We start from the raw sequence: 24480 nt of genomic DNA, 5'->3' as shown, positions 1-24480 counted from the left end.
CACTTACTGGACATTCTCAAATTCCGATTCAGAGTGACCCTATAGGACAGAGTAGAAATGACCCATGTGGTTGCCTACGCTGTAATTTTTACAGGAACAGAACACCAGGTCTTTTCTCGTCCGGAGCCGCTGCTGGATTCCAACTGCCAACCTGCTGGTTAGCAGAAGAGAGCTTAACCATTCACTCGACTCTTTATCATGCAAAGCCCATAGACTAATTCAAATGGCTGGTTGAGTATGGTCGCTCTGGGGCAGGTTGGTGAACCAAAAAACCAAAGCCGTCGCCCTCGAATTGATGCCAACTCATAGCGACGCCATAGGACAGAACAGAACTGCTCCACAGGGTTTCCAAGGAGCAGGTGGTGGATTGAAACTGCCGACATTTTGGTTAGCAACCACGCTCTGAACCACGAACCACAGCCTGCAAAACGTTCGCGAGAGAGCAGAGGACCAAGCCTCCCAGAATGCAGCGCTTCCCCACTTCCCGGACCGCCCCCTCCAGCAGCCCAATTACCAGACTCCGAGACCTCCTCTCGGCTCCATTGGTCGGCTTTCCTGGCCGTGAGGACCCAGCGGGGAGGGGGAGAAACCAAGAGAGCCCGCCCCGGGTGTCCCATTTCCCGCCACCGCCAGGCGCCGTAAGGACAGCCTAAAGAAGGAGGAGCTCCCGATTGGATACGCGCTATTCCTGTGTAAGAAGATCTAGCCAATCAGAAAGTGCATTTGCTCGCAGTGTTTCCTCCCTTTCCTTCACGTAACCTTTGGTGGCGGGAAAAGTTCGGAAGTTTTCGCGCCGGGGAGGAGTCATTCAAGGACCACCCGAAAGACTTTTTAGCAGTTTCGAGGTCACGAGCATGGCTGGGACTGTGGTGTTGGACGATGTGGAGCTGCGGGAGGCTCAGAGAGATTACCTGGACTTCTTGGATGACGAGGTGAGGAAGGTGCAGGGTCGCGAGGCTCTGGCGCTTGGAGCCCCAGGGGACTGGGCGGCCGGGGGAGAAAGCGGGTGACGCTGCTCCTTTTCCGAGCAGGGACAGGGCCTGGCAGTAAGACCTCCAGGCGCTATGCTGGTGCCCGAGCCTGGCTGCTGGTCCGGAGCCCCGCGGGCGCAGGACCCTTCCACCCCAGTCTTGTAGTTTTTCTTGTAGCGGAGTCAGTCGTTAGCTGGCTTTATATAGGTGAGCCTTTAGAAAACTTTCTCCTAAATACAAGTGATGAACGGGTCACACGAAAGGCGACGAGTTCCCTTGAGTGCAAACAAAAGGGCAAAGCCCACCTTGGTCTTTTCGAAATCACTCCCGGCTCTGTTTTGGGAGAAGGTAGGGTAGGAACTGTTTTAGGGCGGTGTTGACTTACAGCGTTGTAGGGTCCCCAGATATTTAGTAACTGACTTGATACTGTTCAGGAGACAGACTTCTAATTTGGATGCATTCTTTTCCAATACCGGATAAGATGCAGAAAAAGAGGGTTTTGTATGCAGATAAAGGGAGTTTTACGTACAACCCAAGACTAAAATGTTGATAAAGCACCTTGAAAGAGGCTGTATCTGTAATCAAATAGCTAAGCTCTCCTTTAGTCTGGCTTTGAGAGCTCTTTCATATATATTACGTACATACATGATGGGGAAATAATAATACCTTAGTTCTGTACATAGCTTTTAAATGAAAAGGCATTTTAATAAGTGCCTGTTGGGTTTACAATCTAACAAGGTTTCATCTTTCTTTTAGATTTAATATGCACTCGTTTTAATTCCACACTAGAGACTGAGAAATGACAACATACAGAAACATTTTAGCAAGCTGTTGATGATAATAGAAATAATAAGTTGGGTCATTATTTTTGAGGAAGTCATAATTCCTACAGTATCCCCAGAAGATATATTCAGAGTCTGAGGCCGGAGAGTGAAAATGTGGCAGAAATTGATGAATGGATGCTTGGGGTTCAGTTCTGCCTTAGAGGTAGCTTTATTTATCTTGCTGTGACAGCTGCCTCTGTTTAAAAACATCCTGTTTTTTAATCTGGTGCCTATTTTGCAGGAAGACCAGGGACTTTATCAAAGCAAAGTGCGGGAGCTGATCAGTGACAACCAATGCCGGCTGATTGTCAATGTGAATGACCTGCGCAGGAAAAATGAGAAGAGGGCTAACCGGTGAGATGCAAAGGTTCCCAAGGGGAAGGCCTGGCTCTGAGTGAACCAGCTTCCTTCCCTCTTCTCCAGATTGTAATAGGCATCCCAGGAGAGGACGTGGATCAAACATGATTGACCTAGAAGCCCTCGTTGCCTCTCCTGCTCCTTTGTTTTTCTTTCAAAAGTAGTTGGTGGACATTTCCTCCCAAGGGCCTCTTTTTCCAGTATTTTAATTAGGTATCATTTCTACATCTTTCATAAATGAGTTAAAGTGGGCCCTCAGTTCTGATGGGTTTTACTGAGTTTTGTAGAATGGTAGGAGAAAGTAGGAACTGGATTTTCACTCCTTGGCCTTGATGATCTAAGAATGTCCACTTCTGTTTGCAGGGTCACTTTTTTGGAATTTTGGCCTCTCTGCCTAATTATTTTTATTCTTGCTCATATGCAGCCTCCTGAGCAATGCCTTTGAAGAACTGGTTGCCTTCCAGCGGGCCTTAAAGGATTTTGTGGCCTCCATTGATGCTACCTACGCCAAGCAGTATGAGGAGTTCTACATAGGATTGGAGGGCAGTTTTGGCTCTAAGCATGTCTCCCCGCGAACTCTCACCTCCTGCTTCCTCAGTTGTGTAGTCTGTGTGGAGGGCATTATCACTAAATGTGAGTGGGTTAGAGGTGGGGACTAGGGGAATAAAAGTAGATAAACAGGAGAGGTGGAATACAGCTGGATAGCTTGTGGTTTTAGAAAGGTGAAGGATTGAAGTTATGGGGTGAACTGGGAGAAGCTCAGAGTGCAGAGTGATTAGAATAACCTTGAGTGACTACCTGTGCTAACAGAATGGTAAGTTCTGCTGAGAACTGGAGAAGAGCGTGGCTTTTGGCATTTTCCTCATTCCAACCCTGAATTCTTAGAATTTCTTAGTTGGAATCAGTCGTTCTTGAATTTTACATAGATATGGTGATATTTGGAGCCCTCGTGGCGAGTTCTGTGTATAGATGTAAACATGAATAACTGACAGGAGTCCCTGGGTGGTGCAAACGGTTAACACGCTCAGCAGCTATCTGAAAGGTTGGAAGTTTGCATCCACCCAGAAGCTACTTGGAAGAAAGGCCTGGCAATCTACTTCTGAAGGATCAGCTATTGAAACCCTGTGGAGTACAGTTCTGCTCTGACGCACATGGGATCACCCTAAGTCAGAACTGACTCCACAGCAGCTGGTTTGATTTTGGCTTGGTATGTATTCAAATAGCTTAAACTAGTTGGAAGAAGACAGTATTTGGAGTCCTTGTAGGCTTACCTGAATGTAGGTCCTTCTATCACTGTCCACTTGGATGACTTCAGATGCATGTTTTTCATTCCTAGGCTCTCTAGTTCGACCCAAAGTTGTCCGCAGTGTCCACTATTGTCCTGCCACCAAGAAGACCATAGAGCGACGTTATTCTGATCTCACCACCTTGGTGGCCTTTCCTTCCAGCTCTGTCTATCCCACTAAGGTGAGGGGAATATAGTGATTGGGCCTCGTTGGGGGCTGGAGTCAAAGATGTCTGTTTTCATGCAAGTTAATTGGGTAATATCTGAAGTCATTCTTCTAGAACTAGATAGGGTGAAAAATAAGAACCCATAGGAAGGATTGGTTGCTGACCAGGTTTTAATATGGAAAGTCTACAGTTTTTATTTTTTTTTTTTTAAAAGAGTAAACGTTAACTTTAGAAAATTTGGGAAATTGTCAAAAGGTTGAAAAAGGTAAAAGAGTCATCCAGTCTGCATGGGTGTTGTCACAAGGTTATAATCAAATGTCTAGTTTTATAACCTGCATTTTAAATGGAACACGGGAAAGTACTTATGTTATAATGGTACTATTTAATCTTTCCAAATATTATTTTACTGTGTGTATGGTATTCCAACAAACAAAACGTACACCAATTTATTTAGCCTGTTCTCTGCTGACTAGTTAGGGCTTAAAAAGCCCATAATTCTTTTTTTACTATTTCTTTTTGTGTGTGAGTGTTTTTGGTGAAACTTTACACAGCAAATTAGGTTCCTATTTAACAATTTCTATACAAATTGTTCGGTGATATTGGTTATATTTTTCACAATGTATCAACATTCTCATTATTTCCATTTTCAGTAATCTAGTTTCCCTGCCCACCTTACTGTTTCATCTTTGCTTTAGAGTGAATGTTGACCATTTGGTCTCATATAGGTGATTTTTTAAGGGAGCATAGTACTCATGGTTGATATTCTTTATTTTATGAGCCAATCTGTTATTTAGCTGAAAGGTCACCTCTAGGAGTAGTTTCGGTTTAAAGTTTCAAGAATATCTCAGGGCAGTAGTCTCTGGGGGTCTCCTAGTCTCAACTGGTCCAGTAAATCTGGACTTTTTAAGAATTGGAGTTCCAGTCTACATTATTCTCCCATTCTATTAGGATCCGTTTATTGTGGCTCTGGTCAGAACAGAGGGAGCCGATAATTCTTGAAGGTGGTTTTAGGAGCAGTTTGGTGGATTTGGGAGAAGGCTGGTTTAGGAAAGGGTTTTGATTTAAACTGAGCAAGATGCAAGGTCTCCTTGTTCTTGGTAGGTGCTTAAGTCAATTTCAACTCATAGCAAACCCATGTGATAGAACTGCCTCGTAGGATTTTCTTGGTTGTAGTCTTTATGGAAGTAGATGGCCAGGTCTTTCTCTCATGGAGCTGCTGGGTGGGTTTGAACCGCCAACCTTTTGGTTAGCAGCTGAGCACTTAACCAGTTGCACAACCAGGGCTCCTCCTTACTTAATGAGGGAAAAAAAAGATGCTTAATATTGATCACCTGATGTCTGAACTCATCCTATCAAAGAAGCTTCCCCTCTGCGTCAGATTTTAATTAAGAGCTCTTGTATCCAAAGCACTGGGAGGCAGTATTTAGACACAGTTTTCTGACGGAGGAATCTAACATAGAACTTCTCCAGGAACCCATAATTTTTGACTGAGGGAGAGTTCTCTTTTTCTGCAAATCACTGTGGCCAAGCTTCTTTGCTTGAGACCTGAAATACAGTGGACCAGGTCTCCTGGAGGTGGTTTAGCGTGCTGCTTGGGAGCATGGGCTTTGGAGTTACGTCTGGTTCAAATCCTGGCTCCGCTATTTACTGTCTGACATGGGGGAACTTCCGTAACCTCTCCCAGCCTCAGTTCCCTTACCTGTATAACGTGAAAAATACCTGCTTTACAGAGTTGTGATGTTGGAGGAGATAATTTCACAAAATTGTAGTATAGGGCCTGACACGTAGTAAGCACTCAGTAAATGATATCTCTTATGTGTGTGTGTGTTTTTTTTTTTTAACGAAAAGCCAAATGGCAGGGAAGTAAAATTTAAGATGTTTGTATCGAAGTTTAATATACGTACAGGATAGCTCACATAAATGTACAGTTGATGAGTTTTCACAAGCTGAATGTACCTATATCTATATAATCAGCATCCAAACCAGGAAATAGACCCTTACTGGTACTCAGAAGACCCTCTCAAGCCCTCATACTACCCAAGGGTAATCACTCTCCTGGCTTCTAACAGCATAGGATACTTTTACCTGCTTTTATTCTTTTTGTTGGGCTACTTTTGTTCAACATTGTGAAATTTACCCTTGTGTATAGGTGTATGTCACACATTCTCATTGCTGTGTAGTATTCCCTTGTATGACTCCCGCATTTATTTACCCATTTTGGTATTGACAGTGTTTGGATACTTTCTAATTTTTGGCTATTAGAAATTATGCTGCTATGAACTTTTTAGTACCATTGGTGGGTTTTGGTGAACATTTCTGTTGGGTATTACCTAGGAGTGGAAATATTGTGTCATAGTGTAGGGGAAGTAAAAATCTTAATTTAAATGTTAATCTAATTTGTGTTATTACAACCATGGTCCCTTTAGACTATGGTTTGCCCCTTCAATTAGATGGTTAATTATTAGAACAGATATGAATGGAAAAAGCTGGAGAAACATTTAACTTTTTTTGTTCCTGGATGCTAAAATCTCATTAAGTCGTCTCCAAATTATATTTGTTTCCCATGACAAATGGGTGTGGCATTTCTAAGATGGGGCTGAGGTAACGACTTTTCATTTGCCTTTCTCCAGGATGAAGAGAACAATCCTCTTGAGACAGAATATGGCCTTTCTGTCTACAAGGACCACCAGACCATTACCATCCAGGAGATGCCAGAGAAGGCCCCAGCCGGCCAGCTTCCTCGCTCTGTGGACGTCATTCTAGATGATGACTTGGTGGATAAAGTGAAGCCTGGTGACCGAGTCCAGGTGGTGGGAACTTACCGTTGCCTTCCTGGAAAGAAGGGAGGCTATACCTCAGGGACCTTCAGGTAAAGGGTCAGCCATCAAGTGTTAGGAATGCTTCTGGCAGCTTTAATTTCTGGCAGTATTCTTCGGTTTGCCATATTTCAGAGAGTTATGTCTGACAGATGGAGCACTGTACCTGTCTGTGAGGTGGAATACCTCTATTTTATCAGATAAAGCTAGTGATACTATCTGTCAAAAGTGTGAGTTACTGGTAACACGATCACAGTGTCATAGTTAATGGGAATTTCCCATACACTCTTCTGTCTGAAACTCGGTGGGTCAACAGGGGATAAATGAATTCCAGAGGTGAGGCGTGATTAGCATATTTGGATCACTGACTGAGAAAGAATTAGTTATTGAATTCAGAATAGCTTTCCCCCCGCCCCCCGATTCACTATCCTAGATTAGCTTAAAAAGGTTTGCTGCTACTGTTAAGAACTGAAAATAGCAGCTTGCTCTAATTCTCATCTTCGTCCCAGGACTGTCCTGATTGCCTGTAATGTGAAGCAAATGAGCAAGGATGTGCAGCCTTCATTCTCTGAGGATATACCCAAGATCAAGAAGTTCAGCAAAACCCGTTCCAAGGTCTGGGCATCCTTTTGGGATAGCTTTGTACCTTGAAATTAGAGATTTGAAGGTGGGGAAGGATTTGTAAGGGTTGTGTTTGGGTGCATGACCATCTTTTGCACTGTTAGGATGAAGGTTGAGTTTTTTTCTCTGAAGTGTTTGATGCTTGCTTCTTACAGTTTTGTCCCATTCAGCAAGTGAAAGGGTGTTTTTTTTTCCCAATATTCTGTTGTATTACCTGCTTGGCTGCTAAGTAGATCTAATGCAAATATTAGAATAGTAGTTAGAATATACCAGTGAGTCTATTTATTGCTCAGGATGTTAGTGATGGCTTAGTAATTCATGTAATATATAATGTGTATTAATTGTAATACATATGTATTTTGTACATTCAAGGTCATTTATTTGCTTTGGAACTATAAAATATTATTTTTGTTACAGCCTTCCAGTTTATCCCATTTAGAACTGAACAAAATGTATGAGTACGTGATAAAGGTTAATGTTGAAGTTTTAAATGTTTTGAACCTGGGAACAATTTTTTTTTCTTAAGTATTAAACCTCTAAGCAGGTTTTACTGTCCTGTCTGCCTCTCCTATCTGTTTTGTGAATGGTCTGGTCAATGTCATTTATCTCAGAGCAGAATCTTTTGTAATACGAACAGTGTCCATAGTTGTGTATTTTTTCAAACATATTCTGTAGATGAAAGTATAAAGGGGGAGCTCAGCAAAACCCCACTGAATCTCACAGGGCTTTTCACTCACTTGGTTATTCCTCTAGGATATCTTTGACCAGCTGGCCAGGTCTCTGGCCCCTAGTATTCACGGGCATGACTACGTCAAGAAGGCAATCCTCTGCTTACTCTTGGGAGGGGTAGAACGAGACCTAGAAAATGGCAGCCACATCCGTGGGGACATCAATATTCTTTTAATAGGTATGATGCTAGGGATTGCTGTGAAGTCTGTCTTACCTTGTGTGTGGTTGTGGGGATTTATAACCTGTGAGACTGTGTATTTATCTGGCAGTATTTCAGTTCCACTGAAGGGCAAAAGGCTAAGAAAAATATTTTTTATTATCGTTTCTAGATTTTCTGATTTTTAATATCTAAACTCTATTTTTCCACAAATGGTAAAGGGAAAAGTGGAGGAAATAATATTAACAACCAGTTATTAAACGTCTTTGATAGAGCTGTGCTAGGAAAGCAGAACTTGCTGGGGGTGGGGGGAGTTAGGCATCATCTCTCAATTTCCTGGAGAGTCACTACTGCCCCCAGAAACCCTGGTGGAGTAGTGGTTAAGTGCTACGGCTGCTAACCAAAGGGATGGCAGTTCGAATCCACCAGGCGCTTCTTGGAAACTCTATGGGGCAGTTCTACTCTGTCCTATAGGGTCACTAAGAGTCGGAATCGACTCGATGGCACTGGGTTTGGTTTTTTTGGTTTTTGGCACTACTGCCTCCACCCCATTCCAGGAGACCCATCGGTTGCCAAGTCTCAGCTTCTGCGGTATGTCCTTTGCACGGCACCCCGGGCTATTGCCACCACTGGCCGGGGCTCCTCTGGAGTGGGCTTGACAGCTGCTGTCACCACAGACCAGGAGACAGGTAAGAGTGTAAGAGTCTTTAGCAAAGGTCCAGCAGTGAGACTGAGCACTGTTTTTGAGCTTGCTCTAGGCATTGACTTACGTTGGGAAAATACAGTTGGGAGGTTAGTTGGGGCCAGATTGATTGATACTGATTATCTGGCAATAGTAGATAAATTTATGTCTTTGGGGTGGCCCTTTATTGACAAGAATGTCTCCTAAAAGGAGATTTGAAAGAGTTTTGAAGGCGAAACCTTGGCAAATTGGGGAAATAAAAATAAACATTATCCTATTTTATGAATTAGAGGCAGAGATTTGAAAACCAGTGAAAAAGAGAAAATCTGTTAAGGAAGTGTGTGGGAGGCCAGCTGCTTAGGAGTCACAGTAGGCTAAGGAGACATTGTTTAGGTTGGGGCAAAAAAGGTGACCCACTCAGGGTTTCCGCTAAATCTCTAGCAGCTGATGCCTTTCACGATGTTCTCCTGTGCTACAGTGAGAGATGGCTAGGAAGGAGACAGAAATCCCTCCCGTGTTCCCCTACAACCTAGAGCTTGGCACATGTGTTTTCCTCCCCACTGCCCAGGGGAGCGCCGTCTGGAAGCAGGGGCCATGGTCCTGGCTGACCGAGGCGTGGTTTGCATTGATGAATTTGACAAGATGTCTGACATGGACCGCACAGCCATCCATGAAGTAATGGAGCAGGGTCGAGTCACCATCGCCAAGGCTGGCATCCACGCTCGGCTGAATGCCCGCTGCAGTGTTTTGGCAGCTGCCAACCCCGTTTATGGCAGGGTGAGTGGAATCAGGCACTGGACTGTCGTCTCACCTTCATTTGGCTTTTCTGAATCACTGGGCTGAGATGTTTATTCTGTGTGACCCAGGGGAGCAAAAGGCCAGAGACTGAGCTTATCATCTTGTTACTGTCCTTTGTTTAGAGCAGCGGTTTCTCACCTTTGTATACAGCAGACTTCCCTAGAAAATAGTGTGTTTTAAAATGACTTTTAAAAAGTCACAAAGTTGAAAACAAAAAATGACCTGCAGTCTCACATCCCAGGTGTCTTAGTCTGGGTTCTCTAGAGGACCAAAACTAGTGGGACATATATGTGAATACATACAGAGAAATTTACTTCAAGGAAGTGGCTCACACAAATGTGGGGGCTGGTAAGTCCCAAATCCCTTGGTCAGGTGGCAGGCTGGAGACCTCTGCTGGCTCATGGGGTGGCGGAGCTGGCGAATCCAAAATCTGCAGATCAGGTGACAGACTGGAGGCTTCTGTAGGCTTACATCCCAAGAACTGGAGGTAGAAGCGTGGGGTGGGAGAGAGAGCACATCAGATCATATCACGGAGTGTGATTATAGTACATTACGGAAGAACACCCAGTTCAGCGTCCACTAAAGCAGTGAGGATCATAGCCTACCTAAGGTAACACAACCTTACTCATCATACTGGGTAACCTATATTGACATTCACATGGTAGGAAAATTTATAAACAGAACAGAGATAAGAGAAGTAAGACTTCTTTATCTCTCTTGTTCCTGTGTGTCTCTCCCAGGAAATAACCGTTATTAACAGCTTTTTGAATATTTCAGGAAGCGCAAATGTAACCATGTGCTAGGATATTTCCTTGTTTTTTAATATGAATGAGATTACACTGTTTTGTACCTTTTTCACTTTACTATTGTTAAAACCTACCTTAAAGTGCTATTATTTTTGCTTTTAATAATCAGTTGCCTTTTAAATAAATTACAAGAAGAAAGAAAAGGTAATTTATATTTATTCACATTTTTACTGGTTCCATTGTCCTTCATTTCTTCCTGTAGATCCAGGTTTTCATCTGGTGTCATGTCCATTCAGGCTAAAGGACATCCTTTAGAATTTTTTGGAGTATAGATCTGTTGAGAGCTGACAGGTTCTCTTTGCTTTTAGTTACCTGAAAATGCCTTTATTTAACTGTTATTTTGAAGAATGTTTTCACTAGACATAGAATTCCGGAGTGGCTTTTTCTTTCCGCACATTAAAGATGTCATTTCATTGTTTTTTGGTCCTCATTGCTTCTTAGGAGAAGTCAGCATTCCCTCTTTCCCTTGTTTTGTTGTACATGTTCTGTCCTTATTTTTCTTAGCCTCTTTTATGAATTTTTTCTTGATCTTTTTTTTTTTGCATGATTGTGATGGGGCTTGACGTAACTTTTATTTATATTTATCCTGCTTGGGGTTTGCTGAGTTTTACCTTTTTGTTAACAACTGTAGTCCACTGTATGGATTTATAGTAATTTATAATAATCTATTTGATAGGCATTTGGTGGCTTTTTTCCTCTGTTATTATTAATGAGGAAATCCTGGTGACATAGTGGTTAAGAGCTATGGCTCCTGGCGAAATGTTGGCAGTTCGAATCTACCAGATGCTCCTTGGAAACCCTGTGGGGCAGGTTCTACTCTGTGCTGTAGTGTTGGTATGAGTTGGAATTGACTAGACGGTAATGGGTTTATTATTATTATTATTAATGAAACTGCAATGAACATCCTTCTACATGTATTTGGTTATAATTTTGGAATATATTGGATAAAGGCCCAGCAATGGAATTACTGGGTTAAGAGTTAAACATGTATTTTTATTTTAGTAGGGACTGCCAAATTACCCTCAAAAAAGATTATATCATAATACTTCTGCTATTAAGTAACCCATTGCTATTGAGTCGATTCTGACTCATAGTGACCCCTTAGGACAAAGTAGAACTGCCCCATAGCATTTCCAAGACTATAATCCTTACAGAAGCAGACTGCCACATCTTTCTCCCACAGAGCAGCTGGTGGATCCAAACCACTGACCTTTTGGTTAGCAGCTGAGCGCTTAACCACTGAGCCACCAAGGCTCTTATTAAATAATACTTTTAAATGATTTATATTTATCAACTCCTTTTATCTCCACAGTAACCCTGTGAGTTAAGTACAGTTATTATCTTCATTTTACAAAATAGAAAAGGGAAACATTAAGTAACTTGATCAAGAGTCATAAGCTAGAAAATGGCAGCCTGGTTTTGAATCCAGAGCCCATGCTGTACTCTGGCAATTTATAATCTCACAGTGTACGGGAATACCTGTTTTTAGTGGCACTTCTTAAACATACAGATGCCTGGGCCCCAGCCCAAAGCTTTGAATCCAAATCTCTGGGTTGGGGCTCTTAGTAGCTGTGGTTCAAAAAGGCTCCACAGGTGGGTTCTGTTGTGTAGCCTGGGTTGAGAACCATAGGTTTATAAATTAATGGTAAAATGTGTTTATGTCTTTCTGAAGAATGCTACTGAGAAATGTAGGGAGAAAGTGGCAGGCCTTGAAATGGGAACATGTTGAAAGTTGTTATTAATACTGCCCACAAGATTGTTAGGCCCTCTGACTATGAAGGGTGTGTAGGTGGACAGGCACCAACCCGACTGGCCCAGAATTGAAAGAGTTCAGGGTTTCCTGAATCCCAAGGAAAAACTTCACTGATGCCCAAACATTATGATTTATAGGTCATTGACCATTTTAGTTGAGATTTTACTCATTACCTTTTTTTTCCGTGGTAGTCTCACAAGTTTTTTTTTTAAATTGTACTTTAGATGAAGGTTTACAGAACAAACTAGCTTCACATTAAACAACTAGTACACATATTGTTTTGTGACATTGGTTACCAACCCTATGACATGTCGACACTATCCCTTTCTTAACCTTGGGTTCCCTATTACCAGCTTTCCTATCCCCTCTTGCCTTCTAATCCTTGCTCCTGGGCTGGTGTGCCCTTTTACTCTCATTTCGTTGTATGGGCCTGTCTAATCTTTGGCTGAAGGATGAACCTCAAGAGTGACTTTATTATGGAGCTAAAAGGGTGTCCAGGGGCCATACTCTTGGGGTTTCTCCAGTCTCTGTCAGGCCAGCAGAGCTGGTCTTTCTTTTTTTGTGTTACTCATTACCTTCTGAGTAAGGGACCCCAAAGTTCCCAAGTGCTTCTGTTTTACCCTGCTTGCCTTATTTTTATAACAGGGAAGGGAGAGGGAATCATCTCCATGGTTGATCTTGCCTTGGGAATGAGAGCAGAAGAAAGGCTTGAGGAGGGGGCTGGTTAGATCCACATTCAGGTTGTTAGAGGTGCTTGGGCAAATAGCGGGGCTCTGTTTGCTTGGAATCCCTGGCCACTGCAGACAGCTAAGCACTTAACTATTAACAGGACTCCATACTGATTCATATCCAGTTCAGTCATGGCCAACAAAGTGAAACTGGAACAGACCTGAAGTTTTAAATTTGGATGATCCAGAACCATCAGTTTGAATCCGCCAGGTGATCCTTGGAAACTCTATGGGGCAGTTCTACTCTGTCCTATGGGGTCGCTATGAGTCAGCATCTACTCAACGGCACTGGGTTGGGTTAGAACCATAACTGGAACGGGAAAAGTCATGGGCCAGAGCCTTGGAATGGGAAACTCAAAAGAGATGTAGTGACCCATTTCAGGAGCCTGATAAATGAGATTGGATCATTGGCAGGACTGAGGAGAGCGACATATATTCAAAGTGGTGCAGTTGGCCGCCATCTTTGAGCAGGATACTATTTCCTACTTTGCGCCAAATCTGACGGGCAAGAGGTTTGGTTGCTATGAAGCACGTTAAGCTGCCCGTGTTTTCTAAGAGGGAGATTAAGCAGGGCTTCGACTTGTAATTTTTCCTGTTCCTGTTATGGTTCCGGTTCACCCAAATTTTAAAATTTGAGTGTTCCAGTGTCACTTCCTCAGCCATGATTGAACTGGGAAGAACTGGTTCAAGCCGTGACTATTAATTAACCAAAAGGTTAGTGTTTGAACTTACCCAGAGGCACCTCAGAAGAAAGGCCTGGTGATCTGCTTCTGAAAGTCATAGCCTTAAAAACACTACGGTTTTCTGCACACATGGGGTCTCTGTAAGTCACAATTGCCTTAATGACAACTGGTTTGGTTTTGGTTTTATTTGCTTGGAAGAAATTAGGTGGAACTTGAGTTAACTTAGTCACCCCGGCTTCAGTTATAGAAGGGTTGCAGGTAGCGAGTGATAATATTTAGTATTTTAATGGCTGTAGCAACTAGCAACAGAAACAGCAGCATCTTTTTAACTGCATCTTACCCGTTTTGTTTAAGGTCTAGCCTTGCATTCTTACTCCTAGAATCAGCCTAGCCTCGCTATCCTTTCTTCCTATTGATGCCACCTCCCTTTTCCTTTTTCTTACGTTTCCCAGTATGATCAGTACAAGACCCCTATGGAGAACATTGGGCTGCAGGACTCACTTCTATCCCGGTTTGACTTGCTCTTCATCATGCTGGATCAAATGGACTCTGAGCAGGATCGGGAGATCTCAGACCACGTCCTTAGGATGCACCGCTACAGGGCACCCGGGGAGCAGGATGGAGATGGTGAGGCAATGAGAATAGCGACTAGTGGAAGTTATCTCAGGCCCAGTACAGGTGGTGGTGGGTGTTTCAGTGTCTTGGTTGATGCTAAAGATGCTCTAGCCTGCTTAGCCACCTCTCTTCTTGCTCAGTGGAGGTTGTCTTAAAGTGTGCTTTTGTCTACTCTTGGGTCTGGGAATACTCTTGACCTTCTGGGGCCAGGTGGTTTCATCTTAGTGTGGGTTCCATGTGTCTGTTTTCCTTCTGGTTTCTTTGTGAGTTTTGCCTCTCTTTCTACCATTCCTGGTGTAGAACAAGAAATTTCATCTGACCTAAGGTTTTCTTACTCCTCTTTCTCCCAACTTGGGTTTTCCAGCTATGCCCTTGGGTAGTGTTGTGGATATTCTGGCCACAGATGATCCCAACTTTAACCAGGAGGACCAGCAGGACACCCAGATATATGACAAGCATGACAACCTTCTGCATGGGGCCAAGAAGAAAAAGTGAGCATTCCTCATACCTTTCTCCCCCTAGGGAACCTGAGATTTGTGTTGTATTAGAACACATGAATGTCTGAGCTCAGTTAGAGCATCATGCTGTCTAGGCCAAGGTCATACTTGAATTTTATAAACACGTGGACCTGTTTTCTTCTTTTCTGGGTCTGTAGATACCCCCTTTATCCTGGCCAGTTGCCTTAGGATGGTTTGTGTGTGATTCAGCTCAGGTTCAGATCATTCCTCAAACAGAAGACTTTGATTATGTGCCTTACTAATGGTGGATATGTGCTGTCACCTTCACAGATAAAGGATGGCATATGTCATGTGGCCATATGTGCTGAGTTTATGGTGAAGGGCCGATAGATAGCAAGCATTGGAAGATTTGCAAATGGGTTTGGATAAAGGAGACCATGGCCAGGTGTTTGAAGCATGAAATGTGGGTTCCCACACCTCTGTTTTTGGCCAAGGTGCAATTTTCAAAACTGTTAGTTTAAGAACTCAGAATTTGGGGTCAGAAAACCATTGAGTCCACTTAGCTTCTTTGAGTCATAGTTTTCTCATCTATAAAACAGGGCAAATAATGTCTAACCCACCTCATGAGGTTGTAAGAATTAGATAAGGATACGTGAAATGGTCTTGTAGATATAAATGGCAGTTGTGATAATGGGCTTTAGGCCTGGCTCCTGCTCTGCCACTTGACTTTGACTCTGAGGAGAGGCACAGCCATGACCCAGGTGGGTGGTGAGGTGTGGCAGGACAATGGGACTCACTCTGTGCGGGTCCAGGGAGAAGATGGTAAGTGCGGCTTTCATGAAGAAGTACATCCACGTGGCCAAATTGGTCAGGCCTGTCCTGACACAGGAGTCGGCGGCCTACATTGCAGACGAGTACTCACGCCTACGCAGCCAAGACAGCATGAGCTCAGACACTGCCAGGGTGAGTACCTGATACAGGGGAGATGGGCTTGGGAGTCCCTTAGGTGTGTGGTTGGGAAGTGGTCCCTGCTATCTGGGAACCACTACTGAAAGCATTTTAACTTAGTGTTTCAACCTTTAACTTTTCTTTCTGATCTGATGGGTTTCCGTTACATAATTTTAATCATCTCCTTTTACAAAGGAAAGTGAAATAATAACCTCAGAGATAATGTATCTCATTAACTCAAATGACATTGACTTCTAGAAGCTGTAATTCATTCAGGAAACATATGTTAGAGTTCTGGGAACCAGTCTCTATTCTTACATGTGGGGTTAAACAGCTCAGATCTGGGAGGGGAAGGCAGAAGGGTAGATAGAAAGATACATACATACATATTTATAAACATATACCACAGTGTGATACTTTTTATACAAAAAGGATTATGGGAATACAGATGAAGAAGCTATTAATTCTCCTTTAGACTTCCCAGAAGGGGTACGAATGTCTGGGGAGGTGTCCCAGAGAGTGTGCTATTTGAGCTTGACTTTGACGAATGGTTAGAAGTTTGGCAACCGTAACGGTTATCTAAAACTATTTCTAGTAACTGAATATAACTGCCTAAACCTCTTTGGGCAGTGTAGTCCATACAGGATTTCACAACAGAAAGGCTGATGTCCAAAACCTTACTAAGTGACACTGACATAGACGTTTGGATTTAGATATGATGCCATATCATCTACTCTAGCCTCACACCTGGGACAGGAATTTTGTCCTCTGGAATCCCTGCCAGGACGTCTTAACATTCCCGGTAACGGCATGTTCGTTACATCGCTGCATTGAAATATTCTACTTTTTGAACTTAAACCTGCTTCTTCATGACTTCTGCTTATGAGTCTTAGTTTTGTTTTCTGGGGATTATGTATGACTTACCTTCTTCAGATTAAATATCTCCCTTTGTTTTCACTTCCTGCTCTGATGTGAACATGTTGCAGTGTGTCAGAGGCCCTCTCACTGTACCTAGAACTGAACATAAAATATCACAACTTTTGGTGTGGTCTTAGTGGGACTTGTAAATCCCTCCATTTGGATTCTGTAGTTCTACTAATAACAGGCTAGGATTTCCTTAGGTTTTTAGGTGAGTCAGTAATTGAAGCTTATAATGGCATATAACTGCCAAGCTCTGGTGACTTTATATATTTAGGATCATGCCATCTGCAGAAAGGGATAGTTTTGCTTCTCCCTGATTTGGATAACTTTTATTTCTTTTTCTTGCCTAATTGGTCTGGCTAGGACTTCCAGTACAACATTGAACAGCAGTGGTGAGAGTGGGCATCCTTGTCTTGTTCCTGAACTTACAAGAGGAAAGTTCTCAGTCTTTCTTCATTAAGTATAATATTAGCTGTGTGCCTTTCATAAAGGCCATTTATCATACTGAGGAATTTCCTTCCCACCCCTGGCTTATTGAGAGTTTTTATCACCAAAGGGTATTGAATTTGGTCAAATACCTTTCCTTTGTCGACTGAGAGAACCATGTGGTTCTTTTCCTTTGTTCTCTTAATGCAATAATTGTTACATCCATTGATTTTTCTAAAGTTGAACCACCTTGAATTCCTGGAATAAATCCCACTTGATCACAGTGTATCATCCTTTTGGATTTGGTTTGGTAGTATTTTGTTGAGGTTTTTTGCATCTTTATTCATAAGGTATATTAGTCTGTAGTTTTCTGTCTGGTCGCTTTCTAAATCATTAAGAGATTAAAAATGTGAATATATTTGTTTTCGAATGTGGGTATAAGTGGTAATTTAGAAAACTCCAAAGTAACAGTGACCAGGATACCTCATTGAGGGATCATATAGCAAGAGATGGGGAGGTATGATAGGAAGAACTACCCCATGTCCTGAACCCAGCTCTGTAGCTAGTGTTTGGGCCTTGGGCAGATCCCTTTACCTGCCAGGCCACGGTTTCCTTCTGGATAAAATGAGAAGTTTGGATATATCAGGGATGCTTAAGGCACATCAGGGTCACCTGAAACTTCAAAAGCACATGTGCCTGATTCTGAACAGGGATTCTGATTTAATAGGTCAGGGGTGCCTTTCCGACAAGAGCGTTCAGAAGAGAGAAAAGCACCCCACTCGGTTCTGGTATACACCCAGTCCCGTGAGAGCCACTTGGTAAACATGTCTGAATTCTCTTCCTTCTGTGGATTTCAATGAGTTTACCTAACGTTTTTTATTTGTCCCAAATTGCCTCTTTCACACACTTCCCTTCCTGTGACCTTGGACAAATTAATTGAAGCGATTTGAGTCCCATTTCCCTCATCTATAAAATGGGGATGTTAGTACCTTCTCCCCAAGTTATTAAGAGGATTAAATGACACAGTGAATGTAAAAAAAGTTCCTGGTAAGACTCTGTCAGCTGCAAGAAGTGATTATTTTTGTCCCTTTATCGTCTATCTTTCCTGCTGTTAGAGGCCTAATGTTTAGTTATCTTTTTCCTTGTTCACTCAATCCCCCACCAACGTATTTCCCTGATCATTTTGTTTATCTTTCTAACGTCACATGGTATCTACAGAGCATACAGAGCTCTGAATTCTTTGCTTAGACTTTCTGGAGCTTTTCTGGTCGTGCTTTTATTGCTCTTTCTGTACAGTGGGAATGGCGGGCATGCCTCAAATTCTAGGTAAGGAGTCCTCTCTTGCTTTCTTCCCCAGACATCTCCAGTTACCGCGCGGACACTGGAGACTTTGATCCGATTGGCCACGGCCCATGCCAAGGCCCGCATGAGCAAGACTGTGGACCTGCAGGATGCAGAGGAAGCTGTGGAGTTAGTCCAGTATGCCTACTTCAAGAAGGTGAGGATTCAGATGCCTGGGCAGGAGAGGCTCTTCTCACTAAATTGTGACTGCACGGGCTTCATAGCCTCCATGGTGACCCCTGAATTTGAATCGTCAGCAGAAAGCAGCATTAGTCTGCCAGTATTCAGTCTTCCTCTCTCCTTCCTCTGACGCGTGTATACCAGTGGTTCGCAACCCTAGCCGCTTGTGAGAATCAGCTGGGAAACTTAAAAATACTGATGCCACGGTCCCTGGGGCTTCTGGCTTCATCCGTGTGCTGCTTCTTCAGTCAGCTGTATCTCTTTTCTACTCAGACTTCCTTTGCCTCCTAAAAGGTGGATATTTCCAAAGGATTGGCCTTGATGCACTTCCTCTTTCTCTTCTACACCTTTCTCTTTGGCAGCCTCCTCAGTCCCATTGATACCTCAGAGATTCACGTTTCAAGTTAAACCCTCAGACTTGCGTCTCAGCCTGCTTCCCTATTTCTCTTTGTTATGTTGCATCTCTGTCGTTTAGATACCAAGCCTTGAAGCCATGACTTTTTTCCTTATTGTCACCCCCTCTACAATTTGGTTCATTGTAGCCCTTTGTGGTCTAATTGTGGGTCTGACAGGCTTCTCCTGGCTTTTTTCTCTTTGCTAGGGTAGGGGTTGTCTTTAATTTCAGTTAAGTACCTGATTTATAAAGGAATGAATTGTTTTCCACTTAACCATTATAGGCTGGACATTCTTTTTCTCCTTTCTTTCTTTAGTAAACATTTATTGGTACCTACTATATGAAAGACACGGAACATACCTCTCAGCATTTTTTTAAGATGAGTAACAAGCCTATCCCCATGCTTCTGGTCCTGGGACTTGGGCACAAGAGAGGTGGTAGGTCATTAGACCCATTCTCGCTGATGGTACAGAAAGGACTCTTATTTGGATTTCATAATTCAGTTCCCGAGCAACAGTGACCCCGCTATCCCACACTCACTTGGCTTGGTCCTAGGTTCTGGAGAAGGAGAAGAAACGTAAGAAGCGAAATGAGGATGATTCAGAGACAGAAGATGAAGAGGAGAAAAGTCAGGAGGATGGTGAACGGCAGAAGAAGAGGTAAGGTGGGTCAGAGGGAAGTAAGATGAAAAGGCTCAGGGTGGAGATACGGTCAGGTGCTGCGTGCTGACACCAGCTTCTTCAGGGCAGGGGGGCCTAGACTGCAGGTTTTAAGGATGAAGATTACCTGGGCAAAGGAGAGAGCGAGCGAGCGAGCAAGCCCCTCTGTTGTGCTTAGTGTGATACTTTTGACCCCTTTGCTGCTGAAGAAATGCTAAATAGCAGGAGTAGTAACCCACTCACTGAGGTTTTGGGACATATGTTTTAATAGCCTTCAGATTATTTTTATTCCCCTTGTGTCTGTAGTTGAATTTATAAGGGTGGGTGGTTTGTAAAGGAAGCATTGGGAAGCAAGACCTGTTCTGTGTTCTAGCACTTATGATCTCTTTCAGAAAAAGCAGTGATTTGTGCAGGCCTGGGCCTAGTGTTTCACTTTGATTGTTGATGCCCCTGTTTTGTTCTCCCTGTGATCAGAGACACGGGATAGGGGTCCTCAAGTCCTTTCTCTTAATTGCTGCGGGTATTTTAGGAAGAAGACTCGACACTCAGAGGCCAAGGATGGGGACTCCTATGACCCCTATGACTTCAGTGACACAGAGGAGGAAATGCCTCAAGGTGAGTGAGCATCCCCTGCTTATCAAAGAACTTGTTCCCTTGTCTCCTGGCCTCTTTTAGTTGCTCCATCTACTGTATTTTCTTATGGCCTCCCATTTAGCTGCCTGCTTTGGGTTCTTGTGTTCACGAGGTTTGCCCCAAGAGAATCTCAGGGATAACCCACAGTAAAAAAAAGTTGTTTGCTTCTTCCTTGGTGACCTGTGCTCTTTTGCCAAGCCTGGTAAAAGCATCCCAGATAATGCATGTTTAGGGCCTCCTACCTGCCTCGATTCCTTTGTCATTCAGTGGGGATTCCCTTTATCCTAACTGTTATGCTCGTTGTTCTTGCTGGCCCCATAAGAACCCTGGGAAACAGGAGTATTTAGCAGGCTTGAGGAGTGGTGGGGAAAATAACTTCTGGTGTTTGTGAAAATGGCTTCATCTTGGTGTCTTCCCAATCTCTCCAACTGTGAATCCTCTGAAGTGCACACTCCCAAGATGACAGAACCACAGGAGACTAAAGAATCCCAGAAGGTGGAGTTGAGTGAATCCAGGTGAGTAGGGGAGTCGCTTCTTTGGCTTCATGAATTCCATGTCCCACCCCCTGGAGAAAATATAAGATTAGCTGGTTATCAGTGGAGCTCAAAACTGAAGGCCCAATGATTTTTAAATCATATTACATTCTTATTATAATTTCAAATGTACAGAAAAATTACAAAGATAGAAGACTCCTCTATACCCTTTACCCAGAATCTCCAGTTGTTTACATTTTACCATAATACGCACTGTAGGGATTTGAATTATTATGTCCTGTGGGGTCAGGAAGAAGATGTTAGAACAAGGACAAAATTTGCATCCTACTGTAACCTTGGGTTCTTCTAAGGACACAGAATACTCTTTAGAGTGTTTGCGTGGGATATATATATATATACACACACACACCTCTCTATATATATTTCGTTGTTTTCTTTTCTCATTAAATTGTGGCCATTTGTTTTGAGATGAATTGTTACCATTAGGATTTCAAAAAAAATATTTTTATCTGTAAATTTCATGTATACTGGATATCAAAGAAGCTCCATAGCTAAGGTTTACTTTTTTCTTTTTATATGTCAGTTAAACACATGCACACACACAATGGGTTTACTGTAAAAAATGTGGAAAACATTGAAAAGTATTTAGAAAAACAAAACAAAAAAACATTACAATCAACCGGAATTCCATCCCCCAGAGACAACCATTGAACCATATCTTCAGGCACTTTCTGAATCAGCTCATGTAGCATTCACTGTTTTTAATGACTGCAGAGTTTCTACAGTGTAGATATGTCAAATTAACGAGTTCTCTAATGCTGGACTTGTAGGTTGTCATACAATTGCTTTTGAGATATGTCAAATTAACGAGTTCTCTAATGCTGGACTTGTAGGTTGTCATACAATTGCTTTTGTAGTAAAACAGTCTTGTATTTATCACTGTACATACATGTAGGTATAGCTGTAAGATGAGTTCCTAGAATTAGAGTCCCTGGGTCAAAAGATATGTGCTTTTAAAATTTAAGTAGATGTTGTTAAATTGCCCCAAAGATGCCTTAACAGTTTACATTTCTACCAGCAGAATATTAGATGGTCAGTTTCCTACACTCTCAAAAGGCCTCTAATTTTAAAATGTCTTTTCTCAATGTGCATCAAGAGTGAAATTCATGGGTAGAGCAGCCATCAGGCAGAAATGTGTGTGTGAGTGAATACTGGGGGACATCTATACTGTATTAGCCTCTTGGGTTTTCTCAACATAGATCTTACCTGACAGTATTTTTTTGTTGTTTATGCCTCCTCCTTTTTCTCCTGTCTTGGGCAGGCTGAAGGCATTCAAAGTGGCCCTCTTGGAGGTGTTCCAGGAAGCCCACGCCCAGTCGGTGGGCATGAATCGCCTTACAGAATCCATCAACCGGAACACAGAAGAGCCCTTCTCTTCAGTGGAGATCCAGGCTGCCCTGAGCAAGATGCAGGATGACAACCAGGTCATGGTGTCTGAGGGCATCATCTTCCTCATCTGAGGAGTTCTGCTGAGTTTCTCCCATGCTTCTTACCCTCCTCCCGCACCCTGGTCTTTTCCTTCATTCCCTGAATAACAGAGTTAACAATGGTTAATGGAACTGAAGATGAGGGACGAGGGACACTGGTGACATAGCTGATCAGAACTCGATGGAAGCTTTAGAAATGGGTACCAATCCTGCCATGGGGCAACAAAAGAGAAGAAAGTGGGGAACAACTAAGACTTCATTGTGAGTCACTGGATCTTATTTCTCACTTCCCATCCCCAAACAAACCAAACCATTTTTTTTCTGTAAATAACTTGTTGTTGTTGTTGTTGTTGGGGGGAGGGCTGGGACACAGCTGGTTTCTATTTATCCTTTCTGTATTTTTTGGCTGATTTTTCTTTCTCTCCAGAGCACTCTGGTCTAGAACATGCTTTAGGTTGTTCGATGCTGGTAGAGAGAAGCTTTGAGGAGAGTCATACTGGCCAAGAAAGCTTTCTTTGCAGGAGCACTGGTTAAGACTAATATATATTTTTTACTTAAATATCCAGAAAGTTGAATAAACTGAACCATTTTTGTAGCATACACATTACCTTAATACTGTGTGTTTTTATATTCACACTGAACTTTGTTTTCCTTCAAAGTTCTGCCCTGTTGGATTTGCTGCTCCCACATTTGCATCAAGCCGCCACAAGGTGGCAGCAGGCTTCTGCGCTTTCTCTTCGGGGGTTAGGTCTTTTCTTGAGGCAGTTTTCCTTTCTTAGTAACATCAGCATTTATCAAATCGTGCAGACCAAGCCCTGTGGATATGAAATAGTTAAATGGCCACACGAGACCAGTGAGTGGAAGTTCTAGAGAAGGATTGACTCTTTGCTTGGCTTTTCCAAGTCCGAATCAAAGCCTCTTTGTGGGGAAATAATACCTGATATGTCAGAGGCCTTGAAGTAATGTGACTTCTTGCTCATGAAGTACTGCCTTATGGGATCTTTGTGAAATCACTTAAACTTGGGGGGTTGGCCCTTGGGGCTTGTTTGTCTGTTTGCACAGAAGTTGGTGGAGTGGCCTGTCAGGATCTCACTCCTATTGTATGGTTTGACTAGCTTCTAAAGAATTTTTAAGTTTATAAAGAAAAAAAAAAAAGTGCAAATGTGTGAATTTATGGGGGCTTGGGTCACATGGGGAAACCCTGGTGGCATAGTAAAGAATTACCGCTCCTAACCAAAAGGTCGGCAGTTTGAATCCACCAGGCGCAACTGTGGAGTCTGGTGGGGACAGGAGCAACCAGAGGGCGAGAGAGCGGAACCACTGCTCCTTCCTCCTAACCCGGCGCGGAGGAGACGCAGTTGCGTGCACACCCCCACTGCAGCCTCATCCACCCTCCTACTGCCCAGTGTGAAGTGGAGGTAGCACGACTGCAAGCACCCTTCAGGCATGACTCCCTTCACCTGCCCAGTGAGGGCGGATGAGCTGCGGTCTGCTTTCACAACCATCTGCAGCCCCTTCCACCCTCCCACCCTCCCCCCACCTGGCGCAGCACCACCACCCTATGCGCGTCTTCCAGGCATTTCCTCCCCTAACCCACTCAACAAGGGGCAAAGGAGCTGTGACTACGTGTGCAGCCCACTGCAACCACTTCCTCCCTACCCCTGCCCAGTGTGAGGTGGAGGCGGCGCGACTGTGCCGGCATCCACCAGGCGTGACTCCCTCCCTTACCACGCAGGCCAGTGGTGGAGAGGCAGGAACAGCACGTGCATCTCCTTGCAGCCCCTTCCTTCCTTCCTTCCTCAGCCCCACTGGGCGCAAGCGGAGGCAGTGGAACTGCTCCTGCACCCTCAAGGCGCAACTCCCTCCCTTAAGCCTCTCAGCGAGGGGTAGAGGATGGAGGAGTCGACAGCACTCCCATCCCCTCTGATGCCCTTTCCTCTGTCTCCCTACCCTGTGAGAGGTGGAAGCAGAGTGAGTGCACTGGTGCCTTGGTTATCTAATGCTGCTATAACAGAAATACCACAAGTGGATGGCTTCAACAAAGAGAAATTTATTCTCTCACAGTCTAGTAGGCTACAAGTCTAAATTCAGAGCATTGGCTCCAGAGGAAGGTTTTCTCTGTCGCCTATGGAGGAAGGTCCTTGTCATCAATCTTCTGATGGAGGAGCTTCTCAGCACAGGGACCCTGGGTCCAAAGGACATGCCCTCCTGCTCTTCTTTCTTGGTGATATGGGGTCCCATATCTCTCTGCCCACTGCTCTCTTATATACCTCAAAAGAGACTGGCTTAAAACACTGTTTAACCTTGTAGATTTCATCAGTATAACTGCCGCTAATCGATCTCATTGCATCACAGTGTTAGAATTTACAACACATAGGGAAATCACATTAGATGACAAAATGGTAGACAGTCATACAGTATTGGGAATCATGACCTAACCAAGTTGGCATATTTTTGGGAGACAGTTCAATCCATGACGTTCCACCCTTTGGCCTCCCCAAATTCATGTCCTTGCCTCATTCACCCCATATAATAGCAAAAGTCTTA

At 43.4% G+C, this 24480-nt stretch overlaps 1 protein-coding gene across 2 annotated transcripts; it reads left to right on the top strand.

Moving 5' to 3' along the window:
- The first annotated feature begins 653 nt into the window (after nucleotides 1-653).
- MCM3 (minichromosome maintenance complex component 3) lies at nucleotides 654-23085 on the top strand. Of its 2 annotated transcripts, XM_049894033.1 has the most exons (17): nucleotides 654-932; nucleotides 2037-2149; nucleotides 2577-2785; nucleotides 3489-3619; nucleotides 6235-6473; nucleotides 6930-7035; nucleotides 7795-7948; nucleotides 8485-8616; nucleotides 9178-9386; nucleotides 13830-14004; nucleotides 14357-14483; nucleotides 15263-15413; nucleotides 18103-18243; nucleotides 19216-19319; nucleotides 19849-19934; nucleotides 20398-20467; nucleotides 21768-23085. In XM_049894033.1, the coding sequence occupies exons 1-17, from the start codon at nucleotides 855-857 to the stop codon at nucleotides 21964-21966; spliced, it is 2424 nt and encodes an 807-aa protein (XP_049749990.1). In that variant the 5' UTR covers nucleotides 654-854; the 3' UTR covers nucleotides 21967-23085. The 2 variants fall into 2 exon arrangements, with proteins under 2 accessions (XP_049749990.1, XP_049749998.1); XM_049894041.1 differs by lacking the exon at nucleotides 2037-2149 and having other exon boundaries at nucleotides 880-932.
- The last annotated feature ends 1395 nt before the right edge of the window (nucleotides 23086-24480 follow it).

Source organism: Elephas maximus, chromosome 1 (genome assembly GCF_024166365.1).
Source record: "Elephas maximus indicus isolate mEleMax1 chromosome 1, mEleMax1 primary haplotype, whole genome shotgun sequence".
Taxonomy (NCBI): Eukaryota; Metazoa; Chordata; class Mammalia; order Proboscidea; family Elephantidae; genus Elephas; species Elephas maximus.
Note: the sequence above shows the minus strand (reverse complement) of the source record. Positions and strands in the feature narration are given on the sequence as shown.

What these genes read in the sequence shown, in the direction of transcription:
- MCM3 (XM_049894033.1), top strand. Translation starts at nt 855, where the DNA reads ATGGCTGGGACTGTGGTGTTGGACGATGTGGAGCTGCGGGAGGCTCAG. An exon ending in GCTCTGTCTATCCCACTAAG is followed by an intron (nt 3,620 to 6,234) that starts GTGAGGGGAATA and finishes GCCTTTCTCCAG; the next exon opens with GATGAAGAGAACAATCCTCT. An exon ending in GGTGAACGGCAGAAGAAGAG is followed by an intron (nt 19,320 to 19,848) that starts GTAAGGTGGGTC and finishes CGGGTATTTTAG; the next exon opens with GAAGAAGACTCGACACTCAG.